The sequence below is a fragment of the Balaenoptera ricei genome, chromosome 10 (genome assembly GCF_028023285.1).
Source record: "Balaenoptera ricei isolate mBalRic1 chromosome 10, mBalRic1.hap2, whole genome shotgun sequence".
Lineage (NCBI taxonomy): Eukaryota > Metazoa > Chordata > Mammalia > Artiodactyla > Balaenopteridae > Balaenoptera > Balaenoptera ricei.
This window is the reverse complement of record NC_082648.1, coordinates 52,434,939-52,453,692: the sequence shown is the minus strand read 5'-3', so window position 1 is coordinate 52,453,692 and position 18,754 is coordinate 52,434,939. Positions and strand designations below refer to the sequence as shown.

At 45.5% G+C, this 18,754-nt stretch overlaps 1 protein-coding gene across 2 annotated transcripts in view; it reads left to right on the top strand.

The window, feature by feature from the left end:
- PPM1H (protein phosphatase, Mg2+/Mn2+ dependent 1H) overlaps nucleotides 1–18,754 on the top strand; it is a 265,477-nt gene that overhangs the window by 216,787 nt on the left and 29,936 nt on the right. For both annotated transcript variants that reach the window (XM_059936399.1, XM_059936398.1), the window contains exons 7-8: nucleotides 4,334–4,397; nucleotides 7,874–7,981. In XM_059936399.1, the coding sequence (XP_059792382.1) occupies nucleotides 4,334–4,397; nucleotides 7,874–7,981 (172 nt within the window). The remainder of the gene's footprint in view (nucleotides 1–4,333; nucleotides 4,398–7,873; nucleotides 7,982–18,754) is intronic.

Sequence of the window (18,754 nt, the reverse complement as noted above, 5' to 3'; positions counted from 1 at the left end):
AAAGCTCCTCAGACAAAGACTATCTACAGCAGCCCATTCGATGACAGAGGCCAGGACCAGTGTGAGGGGTGTTGAAGGAGGGATTCCTGCATTTGGGGTACAGCCAACTTAGTGGCCTTCTGGTCTCTTCCAGAGCTGGGCTTCTCCTTCCAGTGGGTCCAGATCAATGGTGCCTTGTCTTTTCAGCTTTGCAGAATCAACGCTGCAAGGGGAACTATTACACTTACTTTAAAAAATGTTTAATGGAAACTTCTGAGGATACCGCCTGGAGTTAGGGAAAGCCCTTTAATTTATTCAGCCCTTTTTAAGCCTTGCATTTTTTTTTTTTTCTCATCTCATCCTTGTGTCAGTTGGCCTCATAAATATTCGTAAAGGAATTGACCCCAAATGAGAGTCTAAATATCTTTCCTAAGCCTTTCAGTTTTGCTTTCTTGTAACAAGTAATTATTTGAATATGATCTCTGGTCAGTTATATTATTGTAAACTAGTGAGTAATCTATTTGGGGAGGTTTTTCTGGGGGGTGTTGTTGTTTTTTGGCCACACCGCGAGGTTCGCAGGATCTTGGTTCCCCAGCCAGGGATTAAACCCGGGCCCCGGCAGTGAAAGCGCTGAGTCTTAACCACTGGACCGCCAGGGAATTCCCTGTTTGGGGAGTTTTTTAAAAAATTTAATCAGGATTTCGGGAACCGTAAGATCTGACGTGAAGGAATAGACTTTATCTCTTCATCTTAGGCCCTAAGTACGTCGATGTCCTAGAGCTCTCAAGCTTCCAACCTCTCTTATCGTCTCACCTCCCCCAGCGGAGAGGAGTGGAAGCCAAGGACACTTGGGAAGCGTACAGATTCAAGCCCACAGCCTAGACATGGACTACGGATGTAATATGAACAGCAGAAGCTGAGGTGGCCCCTTAAGCTGCAAGACAGATTGAGGGAGGCCTGCAGTCTGTGGGAGAGGACTCCGTCGGACTCCTTGGCCACAGGCAAAATGACCTGGGAAGCGGTGGCTTCCGCAACTTCCCTGTGTTCTTCCCTGTAGGCTGTGTTGGGGAACAGCTGCTGGTTTTGTCCCCTCATGGTCACCTTTTGCTCTTTTGCCTCACACAGAAAATTCCCCTTCCTTTTCTGCCAAAAGTTCCCCATCATTGCCTGCTTTTTACCCACTGGGAGGTGGGCAATAATGGTCTCATTTGAGACTCTTCAACTAGAATGAGAAACCTGCAGAGCTAAACCCTGACATCACATTTCTTTGGTGTGTTTTCTGGGACAGTCTGAGTTTAGCTTAAGGGCCGCTGACACGGGATACGATCTCGGGAGAGTAACGTAACCTCTCTGGGCCTCGATCTCCTCATCTGTCAGATGGGACACTGCAGGGTCTTTGAGAGATTTTAGACGTGGTACGCAAATACCCAGCCCAGTGTCTGGCCTTGTACAAGGTGTTCAGTAAGTTACAGCTGAGGTCACTATTATTAGCTGTCATTGATTTACACCGTCTTTAATCACGTTACCAGTTTTAACTCTTGAGTATTTTGTTCTTTGTTATTTAAGACTTTAACCATGGCGGGAAGTCCACTTACCGTCACGTGATGATCTGTGCTTCAGACTCTGAAAGGCTGCCGGGGGGCAGGTGCTCTGCTTTCTCTTCTTATTTGTAGCTATTCACCCTGGTCATTTGTTGGGGAGGGGCGGGGAGGGGGCTCATATTTGATTGAAAACCAACCATGGCAGGAACAGAATAAACCTTTCTTTCCCAGAGCTGTCTTTTCCATTTTCAATTTTTTTGTTGTTCTTGAAGATGAAGAAACAGGGGCTAAAATGTAATATTAGCACTTGTGGTGGTCTTGTTCCTGTGGGTGACAACGCCAAGATGAGTGTTTGCCTTTCAGAGCTGTGGTGACACGGACTTCACTCTCCTGAAATTCTCTGCCCTGAGAGAACTCGATTGCCTGGGCTTATGGTAGAGTCAGAGGACAGTTTTTTGCTGCCTTTTCAAGCTTGTTCAGAGTGCTCTTAGCCTGTCTCCGCTGAGCTCTAAGTAATTTCCAGTCCTTGATTCTAGAGCTGCCACCTTCTGCTTCACGAGTGATTCCAGACTCTGTGCCTGGATCTCCAGGCCCAGCCCCTCCCTGGGGACCGTCCCCACTGCATCCTCCTCTCTGTCTGAACCTGTCTTCTTACTCTCCACACTTCCTCCTTTCGGTCCCCAAGCCCTGCTTGTGCCCACTACGCAGCCTTTCTCAAGCCATTACCCCCTTTCCCTTGAGCCATGTAGTCTGTCGTCTTTAGGGTCAAGGTGACAGGGGGCTTATTGCTGAACCGATTTTGAATGTTAGCTAATGATTTGGGTCTGCAGTAGTGGTTCTCAACCGTGGCTGCACGCTGGAATCACTTGGGAAGCTTTAAAAAAATTCCTGGTACCTGGGTCCCATCCCCAGAAGTTCACATTTAATTGCTCTGGGATGTGACCTGAGCATCAGGATTTTTAAAGCCTCCCCAGGTGATTCCATATGCAGCCAAGACGGAGAACCACTGGTCTACAAACTCATTCAATCCCCGAGCGGAGTGCATTCTAATAATAGCTCTGTTTGGTCCCCAAGTGACTTGGATACCACAGTGTCTTAGATAGTTCATGGGAGTATAGAAACATCACAGTAGCTATTTCCACTTTGTGTTAATTTGGTAGATTTGGGGGAAGGAAATAGTATGGTTCCTTTTTCGAAAATTCAATTCATGGCATACCGCTGGGCCCACTTGACGGTAGCAGCAGCAGCAACTAGCTTTTATCAAGCTGTCAGCATGTGCCAGGCACTGGGCTAAATACTTCCTAAGCTTGTCACATTCATCAGCCCATTTTTATCCTCACAACAAGCCCAGGATTTTTTGGGCTCTCTGCTTAAGGAGGAAACTGAGGTCCAGAGAGGCTTATCCACTCGCCCAGGGCTGTACAGAAAGCAATGCTAAACTCAGGCGCAGACACGTCCAGTGCCCAGACTTCACTGTTCCTCTACCCTCTGCGAAAGAACTTAACCAAATAACTTCCTAGAAAATAAGGATGTGCCTGCTTTAGCTTTGGGGTTGAGCCCTTTTTCAATTGGGTTGCGTTCTTTTGTATATCAAGCTCCTTCATAAATTTGATGTCAGGTTCACTCCCCAGCTGCCTAGATATATCCAGGACCAGGGGGCACGTCACAAATTAATTTTTTTTTCATGCACTCAGGAGATATTAGTTGAGAAAAGCGTCTTGCTTCTAGCCTCTAACCTAGCAGAACCTACCCCATCTGTTACTTAGTCTTCCTACCACTTCTCTGAGGAATTGAATAGGCAATGTTGTCCCCATTCTGCAGAAAGGGGGACTGGTGTGCCACGTATTAGCTTTCTACTAAATACTAGCGATGGCTACCACTTCTTGAGTACTTACTAAGTGCCGGGCTCTGTGCTAAGCTCTTCACATCCTGTGTGATTATCCTCATTTACAGATGAGGAAACGTAGACCCGAAAAGGTGGAGCCACTTGCCCAGGGTTATACAGCTAGTAACTGGGTACCACGTCTGCTTGTTTGTTTTTTAACTTCCTTGTGAGCAAAATCGCGAGACGTGGCCTTCGTTTGCTCGCTCACCATAGCCTGGCCAGCCTCTGCTGTGTGTGTCGTGGCATCTGGACAACCATGTCTGGAATAAACCATTGACGCGTGAAGTGGATTTTCTTCCTGTGTGTCGAATGGCCATTTAATAGCTATCGTGAAACAAAGGATTTTCTGCCAACCTTGAATATCGTGCTGAGGTCAAGCAGGCTCTAAATATTCCTTCTCCAGCCGTCCCAGCACGAGGCTGCTTTGGCGTAAACAGCCCCCGCAGGTGAGGACTGGCTCTTGGAGCAGTTTCCCCGCCCCCCGCCCGCCCCCCATCCATCGCTGAGCGCTGCTGTTTCTTTCGGTTCCAGATTAATGACAAGAATCCTGCCACTGCTGCTGGGGATCTTCATTACCGCACGGACACTAAATGCTTAAGACAGGAACCTATCACCCCTGCTCGCTAATTGTGAATATGCCAGCTCGTTTTGTCTCTCTTCAAGCCTGTAATGACTTGGTATTTTCTGGTTCGTTCAAATATGTACACGTACACACAGACACACACACAGACACACACACACACACACACACACACACACACACACACTATGACTGTTCATACAGAAAGAGATCCGCAGTGTGGTGACCGGACGGAGTCTCAGGGAAAATAAAGTACCTGGCGGCCTGTGTCAGGGCAGCAGGTCACTAATTGAGTGCAAACCTTTTTTTTTTTTTTTTTTTTTTTTAATGTTGTTTATCCCCCTACAGGGCATACAAAACCATTGAGGAGGATGACTTGAAGTTTCCCCTTATATATGGAGAAGGCAAGAAGGTAGGCACGTGCCCGCCCCGGACTCAGAGAACAAGGCTCTGTCTCCACGGAGCCCGTGGTGATCTGTGTGTTCCACTCAGCAGCTCACGATTTTATAGCCTTGACAGCTTGAAAGAATATCCCCTCCATCATCCTTCAGGCCTCCTGTCTTGAGGGTCCAAGGAGTGGCAGGGTCGGGGGCCGGGGGTGGTGAGCATGAGGGACTAAGGTCAATTTGGTGAAAATGACATCCCCCTTCTCAATCCATTTGAATAACTTTTTCACAGTGTTTAAACACGACCGCTTTCACATACATCATCTCCTTGTGTATCTGACAACAAGCCACGAGGCAGGCAGAGCTGGCTGTCTTATATCCCTTTGGTAGATGAGGCAGCTGGGACTCCGAGGTTGAAACTGCTCAGGCAGTCACGCGGCTGGCGAGGGGTGGTACCAGATGTTGAGCCATGGCCTTCTGCTTCCTTCTCGCGCCCTCACAGCCCACCACGGAAGCTCAGGCTTTGCAAGGTGGCTTCTCCACTTGCCCCCTGGAAAGGGGACCCGAAGTTCCACCCTGATTACACTATAGGATCACATGGACCAGATCCCAGGCGGAGATAGCAAAGACCATCCACCACCAGCTCCCAGGGCCTCAGTCAGAATCAAACATTGCTGAGCTGGAGGAAGGCTGTTGATCTTAAAGTGGTCGCTGAGCAGAGACCGGAGAGGGCTGCAGTCCTGGAGCAGAGATGGAGATGAGGAAGCTTTGAAGCCATCTCCCAGGAAGAACAAACACCTTCTGAATCATTGCATTCTCCCTCCAAACACGAATACATTTCAACTAGGCGCTGAGAGTTCCAATTAGAAGTGAAAAATGTGGTCACATTGAAAAGAATCTTCAGCTGAAATTTTTTTCAGCATTTGATAGCTTTTATCAGGATGAAGTGACTCATAAGAAAACCGAAGGAGGCCTTCATGGGCAGAACTTGAGTGTACGTGTGGGCATGTGCATGCGTGCTTGCGTGTGTGTGTGTGAAAGAGAACACACAGGATTAGGTTTTGGGCTCAGTGTAGCCCAGCAGTGATTTCACTGGAAGGAGACATTTCATGGAGGGAAGTGACACACAACGATTTGATCAATAAATGCATCATTTTCCAAACTAACTTGCCCCATCCCTGGTTGAGAATCATGACAGGGAAGAGCTCTACTCTTGGTAGGGTTTCGTGTATCTTTGTGTAGAGTGGGCACCATCAATGCACATCACTCAGCCCAGTGATCTACGCCTACAGCTGCAGTTCTTTGTGGTGCTGAAATTCTCAGTATTACCCTGCTGCTACCCAGTGAGCCCCAGTAAGCTCAGGACCACATCCTGTTGCCTTTGTATCCTTGGTACCTGTCCAGCCTGGTACTTGACACGTGGCAGGCCGTCAGTAAATGCATGAGTATTTAATAAGCTATTCAGTTATGTTCAGTGTACTCTCCTTGGTACAACAAGAAAGTGGAAAAATGTGTTCTTCAAAGATTATCAGCAAAAAGATTTAAAAGAGCAAGGGTTTTCCCAGTTCAGCAAACAGTTCAATTCACCAGGACATCATGTTCCTCTAGCATTTCAGTTAATTAGGGCTTGACAGTTCTGTGATATGTAGCTGACAAGTTCAGTCATTGTACCTGTTGACCTATTTAAAAGCCACTGTGGCGTCAGTCTGCTCCAGGCCTGCCCTGTACCAAAGTAGCATGCCCCCTCTGTCCCAGGAGTCCATGATCTCCGGAGAAAGCTTTACAACACATCAGTTCTGTCTTGATCTTTTACAGGGCTTTTCTCCTTCCTCTCTGCACACACCTCCCCAGAAGTTTCAGAATACTTTCACTGCTGTTACTTTTCATTTGATTTCTGCCAATGCTTTGAAGGACTTGTGTGGGACATGTAAACAAGTTCAGTAACTAGCAGAAATATCAGATTTCTTTGGACTAAAACATCCAACCAGAGAAGGTGCCACAGCAGGAAGGAGAGCAGAACGGCTATGAGGGACTCAGAATGTCCACGTTTAGAGCTGAACGCGTCTCAGCTAGAAGGGAGCTGGGCCAGGCCCCCAGCAGAGCAGTGCCAGATCAGAGGTCCCCAGGTTCACATTCCTGTGTCTGCATTTCACCCCCTTTGATTCTTGCCTTTGAAATATGTGTTACGGTTTCATTTCCACTCGACTGTAAACCTGCCCGCCTTCTGATGTGAAACCAGCTCCAAAATCCACAGCTTTTTGGGGGAAAGTAGGATGAGGATATGGTAATGTGTTAGATTCATGTCTTAGCGTTTATAAGTTATTCTTATTACCCAAGCATTAGAACGAGGATTCAAGTTCAGGTCTTTGAACGATGACGCTACACCAGGTATAGTGTCGCTAATCCAGGTGTTAGAGCAGTGGGGGTCAGTCCACCCAGAATGCCTGTCACTCCAGCCCTCTGTGTTTACCTGTCTTGATGCTGGATATCCTTCTGCACAAAAATGTAGTGCCCCCTGCTCCAGGGAAACTTCTTAGTAGAATTTTTACCTCCTCTGAACTCATACAACCCATTGTTCATGTGTCTTTCAGCACTCAGCCATATTCCATATGTTGTTAATTAGACATGTACCTCTTAGCCTCCCTTACCAAGTTCCTTTGTAGGAGAGACCAGGCCTTAGATATTTGTCCCCCCACAGCATGGTGTATGCACATAGTAGGTGCTCAATAAAGGTTTGGGTAAATCAAATCTGTGGCCTCCCAGGAGATCATTGGGCTGACAGTGTAGGCATTAGTTTAATCGTATTGCTTCCTTAAAGCATTTGGACAACCACGTAGAGAAAGCTACAGATGGTGTGGTCTCAGCTATAAGGTCTCTGTGTGTATTTACAGCAAAGTGACATCATGTTCCTTTCCACCCAGATGGAATTTGTGAAGATGTTAGCAGGACAGGTTATAGAGTTGCTAATGGTTTATTTTCTCCAGCCATAAAGTGTAATATATGAGCTTTGGGTGGGCAGGATCTGCCTCTGACGTTTTTACATCTTTTATCACAGAACTAGAGACGTAGCAGGTGTTCAGTAAATACTTGAAGGATGGGTGTATAGCAGATGGGTGGGTGGATGGCTGGATGGGGGGATGGGCAGATGGTTGGATTTGGTCTGAATTGATTTCAGTAGCTGTAGACATCACAGATGTATTGTATTTAGTTTATTGGACACCCTTCCCTCCAGTCTCTGCAAAAGAAATCTGAAATGAGACAGCAGCAGTCCATTAGAATTAAGATAATTGCTAGAAAAGCCACTCCTCAAGTATGCAAGTGACCTTGGTGGGCCCTTCCTTGGAAACAAGTACCCACAGAAGTTAGCAGCCAGGGGCATGGAGAGGGGCAGGAAGAACCGGAAAAATGACTGCTTCTCTCTTAGCCCGTGGCAGCTACACTGTGGTGGGAATACTTTCTCTGTGTGTGTGTGTTTCTGACGACCCTCTGCTTATACTCCTAGGCCCGAGTAATGGCGACTATTGGAGTGACCAGGGGACTTGGGGACCATGACCTGAAGGTGCATGACTCCAACATCTGCATAAAGCCATTCCTGTCTTCAGCGCCAGAGGTACCGCATGAGGTGTTCGTTTCTATTCGGTACCAGAACATGTTTTCTACATTGTTCTTCCCATGACTCACACCCCATATCCAGACGGTAGCCAACTTGTGTCACATGTACTTCTGCAGTGTCTCTCGAGTCTGTTTCTTTTCCCCACTCCATTCTCACTTTGTGCTGGTTCCTCCCTCGTGGCCTCCCGCCCAGACGGCTACACAGCCCCTAGTGGCATTCCTTGCCTCCTCAGTCCAGCCCACATATTGCCATCAGGCCAATTTTCCTAAACAACTACTCTTGACACCTGTTTGCTCAGAAACCTTCAACAACACCCCAAGGCTCAGAGACTAAAGCGCAAACTCCTTCACTTGGCATTCAAGGCTTGTTATATAATTTGGTCTAACTTAAAAAAAAAAAAAATCTGATCTTTGTTCCCCTACGCCAGCCAGAATGAACTTGCTATTTTTTGTACGTGACCTTCAGTTTCCCATATTTGCTCAAACCATGCTGTCTGCCTCGTATGCCCTTCCTCCCCATCTCCAAACATCTGAATTCTCTTTTTTCTCTAGAGTTTTACTTAAATGCTCCTCCTGCTTTCCCCTCCCCCAACCAGAAGTCATGTCTCCTCCTACTCTAGATACACGTAGAGCAGCTGCCTCTTACAGCGTTTTCACTTTCTGCCTTGTGGCATGGTGGTTCGTGTATATACTTTGTCCCCTCTTAGATTTTTAATTGCCTAGAAAGCTGATGTCATTCAGTTGATGTTTAGAGAAGTTAACTGAAAAACAAGTTGTCATATATTTGGTTTAAAAAATCATTTTTCTTATAATACAGGAAACAATGTCAAGTTCTATTTCAAGGTGTATCATTTAGAAAAGATATTGTTTGTAAGTGATAGAAAGCTCTAAGTAACAGTAGTTTAGGGGTATATTTTCTGAAATATCAAGGAGGCTGGAATTTGGTGGTTGTTCATGTTGGTGCAGCACCTCCAGTGTGCCAGGGGTGACACCTCTGCTGCTTTTTTTCCTTCGTACTTGCAAGATGGAGACAGCAGCCCCAAACATAACATTTTCATGCAAGGCAGGAAGGAGGGTACAGCCTATCTGTCCCAGTAGACATTCACTTGCATCTCACTGGCCAAAACTGTCACATGACCGCTCCTAGCAGCAAAGGAGGTTGGGAGAGTGAGAGAAATGTTTGCAATTTGTACAGTAGAGGAGAGCCAGGGAGGGGTGAGTCGGGAACCAGCGGTATCTGCATACCGTGTAATGAACTGTTGAAACGGTGCCTCGCACGGGAAATGCCCTGAATGTTTAGACATAGCTCCATCTGCATGTTCTTCCCAAGGGTGGGTGCTGTGTTTGTACCGAAGGCTCTTTTTGTTGGAGGAAACAGAAACCCACTCATGCCGACTCAAAAAAAGGAGGTGTTTATTTTAATAATGTCGGAAGAGATATTTATGGGGTCCACAAGAAGAACCCTTGAAGAGCCAGGCTTTATGGGAGCGAAGGTGGCTCTGGAACCCAGGCAGCCCTGAGACCAGCCACGCTGCATATGTCTCTGCCACCAGACAGCCCAGGTTCTGACTCCCCCAGCTGCACGTTCCCAGAGAGGAATCTCATTGGCCCGACTCACCTTTTCTACGAGGTCACAAGTGACTTCCCAGCCTGTAGACTGTGTCCACTCCAGAGCCAGCGATGGGCACCATCAGCCACCCAGGCCTACCCCTTTGGCAGGGCTGTGAGCAGGGCTAGTTCCTGTAGAGTCCCTTATTGCTGAGGCTGACATCTAAAATAGATCTAGCCACAGGAGGTTAAGAGGTTAAGAGAGGGAAATCTCTAGTAAACAGCAGGCGTGGAAGATACGCACATTTCCTGATATCACCCAGGATGTCAAGTGAGGTCAGCTTGGTGGAAATAATAATTACCATCTGCAGATGTCTCTCTTTTCGCCTTCATAGCAATTCTGCATGGTAAGAACCATGATGATATAAAAGTGTCCAAGGTTCCCTGGAAGTTGGCGGATCCCTGCTCCCTCTATTCTGGCCCACAGAAGGATCCCTGAATTACTGCTGAAACTCCTCCTGGCCAGAGAAAACCAATAAATATTGGGTTGGCCAAAAAGTCCGTTCAGATTTTTCCATAACGTCGTATGGAGAACCCGAACGAACTTTTTGGCCAAGCCAATACTAGACTCATGGACGTCTATATTTTCCCCCTTGGGAGGGAGGCATTTATCAGGCATATTAAATGGTACTGTCACCTTTCTAGTTTACAAAACACACAGGTAAAGTGTGACTATGTTGGGGGTGAGGACTTCTCAGGAAACACTCATTAACCATTTTGCTCCTTAAAGGAGAGTGAAAACCTTCTCACCCTCCCCACCCCCCATACACACACACACACACACACACACACACACACACATTTTCTATATAAAGTGAGAAGTTTGGTTTGGTTTTCAGAAGAATCATCTCTATGCAGTTAGGTTATAGATCTTCCAATCACTGTGCTACTGTGGATCCCAAGAAAAGACTGTAGGTTTAAAACTTGGGCCAGCATGGCAGAGTCCCCGAGGACTGATGAAAAATCTCAGTTGGTTGATTAGAAACTTCATGTCACCTGTCTGGAAGTCTGGGCCGGACAATATACTTTTTTTTTTTTTTTTTAACGTGCAGCATCTCATTTAATCCTCACAACAATTCTGTGAGGTGTGTATGGTTTTTATACCCATTTTACAGACCAGGAAATTGAGATCCAAGGAAGTAAATTAACTCCCCCATGGTTGTATAGTTATTAACTAACAAGATGATCCTTGTACTCAAGTTTATCCAATTCGATCAGGCTCTTGTAGGAGAGGGAAGCTGAGTTCAAGGAAATCTTTTTGGGTAGTGTTGAAGGGACCCACTGAGTACTGTTTCAAGGGGCTCTGAAGAGAGTACCTCTGTCTTGGGACCTTAGTGGCCAGAGTTCCTCAGAAATACGGCCGGCCTCAGACTGCAGTTGTAGAAAATGATGGTGTGGTAGAAAAAGTAATTGGGAAAGACAGGACTGGCCTTCTGTGTGTGCCACCCTAGGCCAGACAGAATTGTGCAAAATGAGATTGTGCACCTATAATTTAGCTTAATGGGTATGTAGTGTAAATCTCAAGATTCTTTTGCACGAGATTAAAATTGTTGTACATTTTAAATGCTTCCAGATGGAGAGGCCTTAGCCAGAGCCAGGAAAGGGGGAGGAAGGTTAGAGGGAAGAGGGGGGAGCAGCTTGAATCAGCTCTGATGCAGGAGTGCAGAAGAAAAGATGGGTACAGGGAAACCCCACATCCCCAGTCTTGGGGCAGAAACTCCTTTTCCCTGGGTGGCAGTGATAAAGTCAGACCCTGGAGAAACAGCTAGGGGGCTTCTGTTGGGAGCCCACAAAGCCGGGTTAAATTTATTTAAACCATCTAATAAGGAATAACTGGCTCCCTTGCTGCCTTTATTCCCCCACCTGCACCCCAAGCCTACCCTGGCTTTCTAACCGTGACTTCCTAAGAACATTCCCCTGCTACGCTTCATCTTTGCCAAGCATGGATCTTTATTTCACATTTGGGTTCTAAATTTCAAACTCAGCTCAGGCTGGTAGTTTTAACAGTCGCAAGGAAGTGGGGTATGTGTGTGTGGGGGGGGGGGTTGTGTGGAATGTGATTTAGTTCTAAGAAAAAAGGCTCAAAAATCTTCTTGGAAATCAGCATTGTTCCCATTCATCATTGTAGCTCCTAATTTGACTTGATGAGTTAAATAAAAATAAATCAAAACCATGTGGATCAAATTTACGTAAAAAATGCACAGGGGTTTAAAAATTAAGAGAAGCGTTTCTAGCCAAACACATTTTTGGTTTTGCTGAACACAAGGCACTGGAAAAATCTCGAGTTTGCCAAACCCAAAGAGCGGCCGCCAGGTTTGCTGAGCCTCCCACATATCTTCCCAGGTCGAAGGTAGGGAATCTCTGGCCGAGAACTGAATTCCACAGGAGGCCCCCATCAACCCAGCGCGGGTCTGTCCGCCGAGCGTAGGAAGCGTTTTGACCCTCCCCTGGTCCACGGCATCATTCCCCCGTGTAACTGGAGCCTCTCCTCCGTACGGGAAACACCCGCGTCAGGTCTCCCATCCTCTCGCTCAATGAAGCTCATCGCTGTTCAGCATTTGTGTATCACCCTAGAGTTCAAGTGGAGAAGGAGAGGATTTGTGAATTCAGAGTCACTCTGCACCTTCTTTTCCAGCCGTTCTCCGCCCCGTCCAGCACACACCTCCTGACCTATTCCTCAGACAGCACGGCCCAGGCCTGCAGCCTAAACCTCCAGATGTTCTCTACTCCGCACCCCTTTCTGGCCTGTGACAGGCCCTCCCTAGAGCTAGGATTCCTCTTAATGTCTTTCTCGCTTTCTGGCCTCTACTCCAGGACTGTGCTGTTGACTTTAGGCCCCTTTCAGGCTCTTGGAAGAATGAGGTCTTTTTCTGTCTGGGGGCCGGTTTGCAAAGCCAACCCCATCAACTCAGCAGTCCCCCCTCCTCCCGCCCCTGCCAGACTGAACCACAAGGAGCCTGATTTTCTCTTGGCTTCATTTTTCCTCTCCTTGGTGTTCAGGATTCCTGTCAGCTGTTTTCTGTGACTCCAGCTCACTCATTTAGGTCATTCTGGGTTCTCTTCATCTAGATTTTATTTTTTTCTTTCATCTGAAACAGGCTTCTCTGAAAGAAGGAAGACCTTAGGCTCCAGTATCTGAACTCCCTCCCTAGCACCGGCATTACCTGTGACCTCTACAAGTTTTTTCAGCCTGCTTTCCCCCTGCCTGCAGGTGGGGTGGAAATGCCTAGATTGACAAGGTGCTGGGAAAAACAAATGAGAACATCTATGGAATTGCGTGGCACAAGGTCTGGTAGTACATGGTCAGAGATGGTCAGTAAAAACATTAGTCTTCCTTATCCACTGGCTTCTGGAAGCCTTTGCACTTACAGGGGATTCCCAGTATTCACTTTCATGTGCAGAGAAGAATGACTATCTTGTTTGACACTCCCCTGTTGTCTCCCATGAAAACATGAACAATATTTAAGATCTCACGTTGACTTCTGAACATTTACGGTCTTCTGATTCTCAGTAGCTTTTCATGCCCCAAGCCAAAATCCCATTTTGGGAATGAGCATGTTTTACTGTATTGTGTACTTTCTGCAGTCTGGCCAATTCATAAAAAAACAATATTGGTGCACAGTGATACGGGGAGATGGCTGGGCTACATTAAATGAAACAAAATACGATTGTATATACGAAAAGTTGATCATAAGTAGGTAAAAAAGTTATGTGCCTATGTATACACATATACACATATATAAAAATATAGGTCTTGAGAAGGAAATTTTCTCGAACGTTACAGTAATTATCTTTGGGTGGTAGAGGAGGAATTAAAAAATTCCCTAGACCCCTCAAAAATACCTTAGGAGGTAGTGTGATATTGTGGTTAGAAACTCAGACCTGGTAATCAGTCGTGGGCTCAAGCTCTATCTCTTTACTTACTAGCTGGGTGATCTTGAGAAAGTTACTTTACCTAAATCTCAGTTTCCTCCTCAGTAAAAAGAGGACACAGGGTTGTTATACCCAGGAACGCAAGGAACAAGTTAAATGACATATAAAAAGTACTTAAAACAGAATCTGGCATAATAAACATTAGCTCGTAGCTCCTATTCCATCAAGACCACAAAATCTCACTGGCTGTTTACACAGAGAGTAAACATGAGTCCAATCGTGTTTATCGAGGAGCACAGTGGGGGACATGTCCTCAAGGAATTAGAATTTTTGGCCACTTGGAAGGCCAGAGAATCGTCAGCCATAAACCCTGTGAGTCCTGCTTCCTAAGGGACTAGGGGAATTCAGAGAAGGGAGAGAGCACCATCTAATCTGAAGAAGAAGGACAAGATAAGTAGAACAAGGAAAAGAAGGAAGCAGTAGTGAGTCTGGGGTGAAGTAAAATTTGCCTTACAGAATCAGTTTGGAAGATTAGCTTGAAGGGCTATTGGCTATAATCAAGCGAATTATCATGGAGGGCCTAGAACTGGACCCGAGGCAGCAGATCAGGTCTTCAGCAAGGGGAGCAGCATAAGTGAGTGTGGCGGTGGAAGGCTTAGCTTGTAACAGCACGTGGATGGGGGGTGCAGAGGGAGGGGGGTGCAGGCGGGGAGGCCACCGTAGAGGTGAAACCATGTGGCAGTGAGGCTTTGAGCTGGGGCAGGGACCAGGAAAGCCAAAAGGTGGCACATGGGAGAGGCATTTCACAAAACAATGTAACAAGAACCGAGGGCACACTCGATCTTTAGAGGATGAAGCAGGGTGAAATTTTTAAAAAATTAAAAATAAACTTTGCTTTCTAGCCTATGAGAAAGGAAGAAGGTTGCTTGTTGGGGTCTGAGGAGGAAAAATAATTTTATCCTTTTTCCCTCTGAGTTTTCTGAACCAATTTAAAAAACAGACACAGGAGTCTGGGATGAAAATAACTTTATAGCGAGGATAAAGTTAGACTGGAAACCGCGGTTTGGATCTAAGACCAAAATGGACTCTTTATTCCTCACCTCCAGCCCTCAAATTAAACTTGCCTCCTGGACTGGCTCTCATCTCCCCAGACCACAAAGGGAGGTTTTCCTGGTATTTACCTGCTGGAGGACAGGAACAGAGGGGCAGGTGCTGCTTATGGACAAGTAGGGACCAAGGAGAAAACTCCAGCGGGCTCGCCGTCCCACGTCCCTTCTCACCAATCCTATAGGGAGAGGGCCCATCGCAATACAATGCCTTTGTGCCTTTGTTGACTACAAAACAACTTAGAGGCTTGACGGGAAAATTTATTATTCTCTTTCATACTTCTGTGGGTTGAATGGGCTCAGCTGGGTGCTTCTTACGTGCTCACAGTTGGATATCAGTCGGGGCTGGAGTCATCTGAAGGCTAGATGGGCTGCACGTCCAAAACGGCTCTCTCACGTGGTTGGCAGTTGATGTGGGCTCTCAGCTGCGTGTTGAGCCGAGGCAGCTACACACAGCCTCTCCATGTGGTTTTGGCTTCTCATGGCATTACTGCAGCTGGATTCTGAGAGGAAACATCCCAAGAGCAGTGGTTCGAGAGACTGAGGCAGAAGCTACAAAGCTTTTTAAGACCTAGCTTCAGGAGTCCCATAACATCACCTCTTCCACATTCTGGTGATTAAGGAAATCACTAAGGCGGGTCCATATTTGAGGAGAGGAGACCTAGAATCCACCCTTGATGGGAGGAGCAGCGTGCTTGTACAGGGAGGGAAGGAAGTGATGGTGGTCATTTTGGAGACCTTCTACCATCGCCTTCCTGTAGAAGTGTCCTCCCTGCTGTGAAATCTTGAGGGTTAGGGTAATCATCTGTCTTTCCAGTGCAAACTAATATAAGTTGATGCATTAGTTATTTACCTAGTTAATTAAGAAAGGAAACCTAGTTTGCAGTGTAGAGGCAGATTTACAATGATGCTAATTAATTAAATGTAAGTATCAGGGTCCTTCACTCAGACCAGCCTTCAATGAGTTCTGGTTGTTACTGGGAAATGTAGACAGTTCTGTGTGGTGAGGAGAGGCAAGGTTATAATCAGGAATCATTTCCTTGCAATCATTTCTCAAAAGAAAGGGACCTCATTTTCCATGGTTCCAGTAATCTGTTGCAATTTCTCTTCTCATTCCTAATAAACATTCACATTAGTATCTAAGTTTGTATTCATAATTATTTCTGTGTTCTTTTTCTTAAAGAGAGCTCCCCAGAAAGACAAATACTGTATCATCTCACTTATATGTGGAACCAAAAACAAAAAACAAAACCCCCAAGAAACAGCAACAAAAAACCAAAACGCAAAGAGATCAGACTTGCAGCTACCAGAGGTGGGGACAAAGGGGAATTAGAGGAAGGTGCTCAAAAGGTAAGACTCCCAGTTATAAGATAAATAACTACTAGGGATGTAATGTACAGCGTGATGACTATAGTTTCCCATATATTGTACTGCTGTACAATATACAGGAAAGTTGTTAAGAGAGTAAATCCTAAGAGTTCTCATCACAAAGAAAAAAACATTTTCCTTTTATTCTTCTGTTTTCTCTTTTTATTGCATGTATATGAGAAGATGGATGTTAGCTGAACCTACCGTGGTAATCATTTCACAATATATAAATCAAACCGTCATGCTGTATGCCTGAAATTTATACAGTGATGTATGTCAATTATTTCTCAGTAAAGCTGGGGGAAAAAATGCTCCCCAAATTGTACAAACTTCAGGCCTTACAAACCCTGGATCCCCCTGTACAAAGGGAAAATGATGAGTTCTGTCTAAAGATACTTTGATAATTTACAGCAGTTGTATTTGGCACTTTTTTTTTTTAACCAGTCTTATTGAGATATAATTGACATATGAGATCGTATAAATTTAAGATGTACAGTGTTTTGATGTGTTATACTTACATACAGCTGACCCCTGAACAACATGAGGTTGAATGGCACGGTCCACTTATATATGGGTTTTTTTCCATATGTTATGGAAAAACCCAAATGAATTTTTTGGCCAACCCAATACTACAGTACTACACAGTCCGAGTATGGTTGAACCGCAGATGTAGAGGAACCACACATACAGAGGCTGACTATATAAGTTATATGCAGAGTTTCAGCTGCGCAGAGGGTCAGCGCCCCTAACCCCCTAGTTGTTCGAGGATCAGCTGTATCGCAAGATGATTATCACGGTAGTGTTAGCTAACACCCCTATCACATCACTAATTACCATTCCTTTTCTGTATAACTTGCAGGTATATAACCCAGTATTACATACAGATTATGTATATACATTATATATAGTGTGTATATGTGTGTGTGTGTGTGTATATATAATACAGTATATACACATTATATTTAACTATAATCACCATGCTGTACTTTGGATTCCCAGAACTTATTCATCTTATAACTGGAAGTTTGTGCCCTTTGACCATCATCTCTCCATTTCTCTCCCCACCCCCTCCCCCCTGAAAAACCACCACTTTCCTCTATGTTCTATGAGTTCAGTTTTATGGGCAGTTTTCTGACTCTCTTCTCTAGTGCCACATGTCTGCAGCATCTCATACATCTGCTTCTCAGTTGGGTTGATGCCCCCTTGGGGGTATATGCTCCCCTCCCATCACCACCACCACCACTTTGAAAATGTCTGGGGGAAAAACAGTCACATGTTAAGAGTGTATAGAACTGCTTTCGTTGATTCTGTTACCATCTGACCTTATACATACAGGAGAGACTTCATGCCGTAGCCTGTCCATCTCCATCTCTAATTCTCCAGTCTAGCTGTAAAAAATCACTCGTGATGCACCTGTGTGTCATCCATATGGATGGTTCCCATTAGGAACTGTCTTGAGATTTGCTAACCAGCTATTTGAGATTTACTTGTACACACACCAGAAAGTCTAGCTTTTGAAATTTGTGGTCACACAAGGGAAGCCAACCTGTATATTGTGTCAAACATTCCTTCTCATTGGAGATTATTCCCTGCTGATTCTCTCCTGAACAATAATAATTTCACTTGAATGTTTCAAGTGAGTATCTTTCTTTTTTTTGCGTTAATTTATTGTATTACCTCATATAAGAATAGTTTGAGGAGTTTGTTAAAGAATGCAAACCCCTGGAATCCACTTCCTGAAAATCTGAATCACTAGGTGTAGGGTGGGGTCCTAGCAATTTTCACATTTTTAGACACTTCTGCAGCAGGTGATCCAAAGACCACTCTTTGAATAACACTGTCATAAGCTGTTCTTCACTGTGTTTCAGGAACTTTAGTTTAATAATCCTGAAGTCATCCATGCTCTAGTCCTACATTGCATGATTCCTTCTCACCATGCCTGTGGCTCCGTTCTAGGCTGGTAGGTTAGGGCTACTACACACCTCACTCTCTGCTTGCTCACAGGTCTGCCGAGACCTGGGCTGCTTGCAAGCAGTGGGGTTAACGTTGCCACATGACAGGTATCCCATAGCTTACCAGGGCTGATTGGGTCTCCTCTTCTAAGGCAAGATACACAGTAACTTGCTCTCCTGCTCAGTGGAGATCCCTAAAATCCTGCCTTTGTGAAACGAGTCCTGTGAAGTAGTAACACACTGTGGTTATTAGGTTCAGTCCCAATGGCCAGAAGTAGCAGCTACAAGAATAAAGAACAGTAGTCATTTAATTATTTACATGCCGGGAGACCAGATAACTTACCCTCTCAACCGGGACATTTTTGAGAGTCAGTGGGGACACTATTAACAATTATGCTGGGAAAGCAGCACAAACCCAAACTATCTCAGGCAAACAGGGATGGACGGTCACTCTGTATCTGCCTCCCCCGCCTCCTAAATGGATTTGACATGACTCTGTCTACACGGCACCCATGTACTTTCACTCGCAGGCTGGGATTTCCTCTGACCCTGATCTCTGCAAACGGGCATTTTAATGAACACAAATGTAATCCTCAAATGACTAACAAGCTGGATTCAAGTCCATTTGTTCACTGATGCATTCAGTGAGCCTTGGATTCTGTGATGAACAAGCCATTGGAATCCCAGAGAAAGGAGTAGATGATAGGAGTGTCCCCATCTGTAAAGGGAATTCCTTCCTCTATAGCTTACCTCCCAAAGTTGTAAAGTTCTGGCCTCGCATGGAGAAAATGAAAGCCTTAACGCTATCGCGGCCGGGCACTGGGTACAACTTTAGACTCTCTATGTACTACCTAATATCTTAGC